At 23.9% G+C, this 6,000-nt stretch overlaps 1 protein-coding gene across 1 annotated transcript in view; it reads left to right on the forward strand.

The window, feature by feature from the left end:
- LOC129606978 (larval serum protein 2-like) overlaps nucleotides 1-5,515 on the forward strand; it is a 167,494-nt gene extending 161,979 nt beyond the window's left edge. Inside the window, exons 4-5 of the mRNA XM_055517644.1 lie at nucleotides 4,005-4,193; nucleotides 5,496-5,515. Coding sequence (XP_055373619.1) covers nucleotides 4,005-4,193; nucleotides 5,496-5,515 — 209 coding nt within the window. The remainder of the gene's footprint in view (nucleotides 1-4,004; nucleotides 4,194-5,495) is intronic.
- Nucleotides 5,516-6,000: the final 485 nt, after the last annotated feature.

A 6,000-nucleotide genomic window follows, 5' to 3' on the forward strand; every position in this document is an offset into this window, starting at 1 on the left:
ATATTGGAAAAAGAAAATTAAAATTCTTTTCTGATTTTTCTTATTTTTTCTTAATTTTTCTCTAAGCTAAAATCATCCCTCTGTTTTCCAGTGGCGTCTACAAATATGAATTTGGTTACTAAAATAATATTTCTATTGACTTTAAAATTTATTCAGCTTAAAATTCAATCTGCTTTAATTTTAAATTTAATTTTAGTCTTAGATTTAGTTTTAGTCTTTAAAATTTAATGGGATTTGTTGAATTATAATTATTTTAAATTATCAAAAATTTTCATCAAATGATGCTTTTCAATTATATGTGGACCTCTTGTGTATTTATCCAAAGTTTCCTTGTAATTTAGTAAAAGAAAAATTAATTTAGAGCAACCACGTAAATTATCAACAAAAATACTTAAAAGCATATTAGAAAATTTGAATAGCCTACTTGAAAATTCTTTTTTTGTTTTGATAAAACTTTGAAGTTTATGAAGAAGATTGGAGCCATAACATATGAATTGGAAGAAAATTGAAAACTGGGAGAAGCCACTGTAACATATGAATTGTGTCACAACTTTTTCTTTTCAGAGATTAGGGCATAATTTGAAATAGTTAGATTTCCATTCAAAAGCATAAAATTTAAAAAAGTAGATACTGATAGCTTTTATTAATTGAATGGAATGTAGCAGATTTGATCAAGTTTTCTTAGCTAAGCTTCAACCATATTTAATAAATCAAATTTTGTTATTCATTTTATCAAAACTTTTCAAAGAATATATTTTTATCACAATAGTGTTGCCCCTGATGAATTTAATTTCAAGAATTAAAAAAAAAGTAAGAAAGGAACATATTATACTGTCTTTACAATCTGTAATATAATATAAGAAATTATTCATGGCCCATTTACTTTAGGGTTATATTAGAAAAAAGAAAAAAAAAAACATTCATTTCTTTTTCTCTTAAATTTTCTTGCAGCATTGCTTATTCCTTTATTTTAGACAAGTTTCAAATTGTTGTTAAAAAGGACAAACTTCATATATATTGTATATCGTACGATTTTATGTATATGTGTATATAATAAAAGTACTGATGATAGGATAACAAGATTTATTTATTATCGCTTTTCGCCATTTCATTCGAAAAATTGTTTGACAATGAAAACAGTTATTATCATTTTTACTCAACTTGAAACGAACGGGGTAAAAAAAAAAAAAAAATATTTTATGTATAAAAGAAAAACCATTTTGAACAGACATTAAAACATGTTAAAGAAAAACGAAAATAAAAAAGGAAAAAGTCTCGAATATTTTAAAAAAAATATCATAAAAAAAACAAAACAAAAAAAAAAATGAGTATCTAATGTTAAAGTTGAAATGACGCAGAAAGAGACAAAGGAATTTTCACTTTTTTTTTTATGTTTTGTCCATTTTTCCTCGAAAAGGAACCCTAAAAAACAATAATAACAAAAAAATAAAAAAAAACCAACACAAAAAATAGATAAATTGACCAGAAGATTAATTTTTAGTAATAAATTTTTTCATTGTTGAAAAAAAAGAAAGAAATGAAAGCGGGAGTCTTATGTCCCGAACGCAATTAAATTAATTTTATATAACGTGTCTCTCTCTATATATAATACATATATATATGTATGTAAATGAGTAATATGTTAATATCCTTAAAATAAATACGACTATATTAAAAAATCCTCATATAATATGTTTGTATGCTTCTTATACGCTACTAAATAAATTTGGATTTAGGATTTTTTTTTTTGATTTTATTAAAAATCAAGAATTTTCCATTAAAGTGTAAAGAAAATTGAAAGATTTATGGTTTGTCTCAAGTTCTTTTGTATCTTAAAAGAAATTTAAAAAAATTAAATTTTTTAGTTTTGGTTATTTTTGTCTCTTTTTTTTTGAAAACGCGTTTTCCATTATAATAATTGGTTTGGCAATATATATTAAGATTAGATTATTAATCTTATGTTAGTTTATCATTTAAATAGTGCTTTAGTAAATCAAGCAAAGTCTGGCGACAAAATTGGTTATACTATCAAAATTTTATTGCGGTTTTGATTCAAAATAGAATTGGTGCCTCATTTTCAATGAAACAAAGACAACTATTTAGATGTTAAAGAAAAAGAAGTTATGAATATGCCGACAACGAGGGAAAGATCAAATTCAGGAAAATAAATGAAATTGTTTTGTATGCTGTGACTAAATTCAATGGCATATCTAGTAAAAATTTTCAATTAGACTTTTCTAAATAATGTTAGTCGGAACCGTACGTATATAGTGTTTAGTTTTTATTCAATTAAACATTATTTTGAACACAGTAATAAAACACACTGCTAGGAAAGGGCTTTCCAAAACGATTGTTATCTTTAGAAACTCAAGTAGTTTTTTCTCTTATAGATAGTTTGCTTTCGTTTTCGATTATTCTTGAAAGGATCTAGCTATTTAATGTAATATTTATATGGTGGTTCAGTATTTCTTCAAGAACTTTTACTAACTTCTTTTACTGAATTAGTTTTTTATAATTTAAATTTAATTCCATTTCAATTACAATATCAAATGATGAAATTAAAAATTCAAGTGAAAAGTTTAATAGCAGCGCAAAAATAAGAAAAAATACCATTATCTATATCAATACATAAATGTATTGTAATACACACACACATACATATTAATTTATTCTGACATTTAAAATTAAAATTTTTTATTATTACCAATTCTAACACTGTCATTTTCTAAAATTATTTATAACTTAGAAAAAAATCATAATCTTAAATAAATTTTATTTCTTTTGAAAATGCGATATAATCTAAAGGTCCTTTAATAACATAAAAAAAAAAGATTTGAAGACAAAACATAAAAACATCTAAAAATTAAATGTCAAAATATCTCGGCATAAAATTTTTATTCAAAGTAATTGAAATAAAAATAATAATAGGTAATATTTTTAATAAAATAAAAATGACATAGTAAACAAAATTTATCAAAGGATAAAGAAAATTGATCAAAAAGAAAATTTAAGGATAGGGGACAAAAATAAATTAAATTTTCGTGTTTTTTCCTATTTTTTATCCTGTACTTATATTTTGAATTCTGTAAATAAATATATATATATACATACATATATAAAATATGTATATAGGTGATTTCATATAAAAAAGTACAATATATTTGATTTTTCTTATTATTTAGTAAATACAAAAAGTAAAACTTTTTTTTCTTAAATTTTCCATTCCATAATAATTGAATTGATGGTACATCCTCTTATACATAATATAAATACAAGAATTTCGTAAACTTAAATAACAGACAAGACATCCTTCATTATATTTTATTATTTTACACCTATACCTACCTGTCGTTATTTTCATTTTTATTACAATAATACAGATTACTGATGGTTTTTTATATAATACTATGTAATATAATTATATCTATGTATATATATATGTATACAAATAATAAAGATAGACATAAAATTCCTGAGAATATTTTGTAAATGAAAAAGTGGAAAAAGAAAAATCGTCTTCTACAATAAATCCAAAAATGTGTTTATCATAAAAATATTTTATAAATTTCAGAACATCCTTACATATCCTTTATTATATTGTACACATTGTTATTTAAATTTGCATATATATTTATATAGATACACATATATTTATATATAGGTATATATATAATAATTTATAAAACTTGACACCTACCGCCTGGTTAACCTTTCTCAATATATTAAGAAAAAAAAAAGCGATTTTGTTTGACTTGATTTTATGATTGGAATACAAAAAAAAAAAAATCTTTTTTACAAACCAATTTAAGATAAAAGTACTAAGATAGCAGAAAAGTAATAACTATAGTTGTATATTTCATGGATGGCAATTAAAGGGCACGCGTGCCAAACTTGGCACGGAAAAAAAATTTGATGGCACGTTATAGTTGTGCCTCGACAAATTTTTATATAGATTTTTTTTCTAATGAAAAATCTAAAAACTCGTTGAAAAATTAATTACCCAGATTTATTTGATATGCAAGATTGTGACAATAACCTCCTTAATTGGATGCGATTAGATAATTTAGAAATGCAAATTGTTGATCTGCAATCCAATCTAATTTGGGTAAATAAATTTGTGAATATGCGGAAGCTTGTTGAAGATTTAGAAACCCATCGATCCCAAAATGTGGAATCAGAATGTTTCATGGAAAGTAAAATTTTAGAAGCTTGGAATAGTATGCCAGATACCTTTTATTCTGTCAAAAAATTAGCAATCTCGTTGTTAACGATTTTCTCTTCCACTTACTCTTGCGAAAGTCTTTTTCCGTTTTGAATCATGTACATTCAAAGACTAGAAACAGATTAACAGAGGAAGATTCGGCAGCATGTATTACTCTGCAGTCAACAATGTACCAGCCCGACATAAAAACTCTTGCAAGTAATATGAAACAAAAAGTTTCTGATAAAAAATTAAATTAATATTTTTTCTATCTGTATTTATTAATTTTTATACCTTGAACTATAATATGTATAAATAAATATTATTACAACTTGTCATAATATTGTATTTACCTAACCATACCTGTACTTGGTACTGTGCTGGCACGGGAAAAAGTGTGACAATAAATTTCCCCAAATTTTGGCACTTTGATCAAACCCTATTTGCCATCCCTGGTATATTTGACCAATTACATATAGGATACCCTCTACCATATTTGAATAAAATATTGTGAAATAAATAAAGAAATTTCAAAGGTTAAATATGAAAAAAAAGTTCCATTTTTCGTATACCTATAATAGATGTGATATTAGATTCTTATTTAATAGTTACCACATAATTTCAATAAAAATTAGGCGAAATTTCCGAAGCCAACTTAGCACGTGACCGAAAAACCAGTCTCTAAAGTTTTCGCATTTAAATTTTATATAAAATTTGCTGCAAAAATGAATTTAAAACCTGTAAACTTAAGTTAGGCAAAATTAGCTTTGCAAATCTGTTACATATTTTGAAAAAACTCCCAAGTTATGTTCTAATTTCAGCGTTCCCAACAAATTTGTTACAATTGTTTTGCATATTGTAGAATTTTTTTGGTTTTATTTAGAAAACTATGCCATTAAAACATGTAGAAATCTGAAAAAAACTTTTTCTCAATTTTAAGCGAAATTTTCTATGAAATTGCCTCTTTATTTACTCCTTATAATTTATATTTAACGATAACATTTAATTTCGAACTGTTAATCTGGTTGAAAATTCATTGGAATTTAATTAGAAATTATGTTTTTTGTGATCAAATTATTGTATTAGATTTTTCTTCTGTAAGTTATTATGAAATTAAAAACTAATAAGGTTAAAAATTTGAGGGTGAGATCAGTTGGTATATCAGTTCTTCAATAGCGTAACGACACATCCTCATTACTAAAATTTATGGTCAACTTATGATTTACATTTTAAATAATTAATTTCAACGCACTTTATCCACAATAATGTTATTTCTAACAAACAAAATTTATAGACTTAGCTGTAACAATCTAGATTTTAAATCAAATAATCAAAACCAAAAAAAATCCAGTTTTTAACTCTTGTGAATTGAATACGTAATTAAAAAAATACTTTTGAATCTTCCAAAAATTTTATTACACTCAATCTCAAGAGTCGTTCAAAAACTAAGGAACAATTTTATTATACCGTTCATTTAAATACTATCACATGAAACATTATGACATTTTCTTTGTATTAAACAATTTCTTTTAACATCGTAACAAAGTTTTCATTTACAAAAAACAAAAAAAAAAAATTGTAATCAAAATAACTTTGAATTGAGGAAGGTGAACACGATAGTAAAAGATGAATGTATGAAATTTATAAATGAAATAAGGGAAAATGTAATTTCCATAAAGGTCCTTTAAAAAAGATACAAAAAAACAAAATTGTATGTATCATTGTTTGCTTTTATACAAAAAAAATCTCTTTAAATTTTTTATTTATTCTTTCACCTTTAAATATCTTAAGACTAGCAG

Source organism: Condylostylus longicornis, unplaced genomic scaffold (genome assembly GCF_029603195.1).
Source record: "Condylostylus longicornis isolate FDR11 unplaced genomic scaffold, ASM2960319v2 ptg000023l, whole genome shotgun sequence".
Lineage (NCBI taxonomy): Eukaryota > Metazoa > Arthropoda > Insecta > Diptera > Dolichopodidae > Condylostylus > Condylostylus longicornis.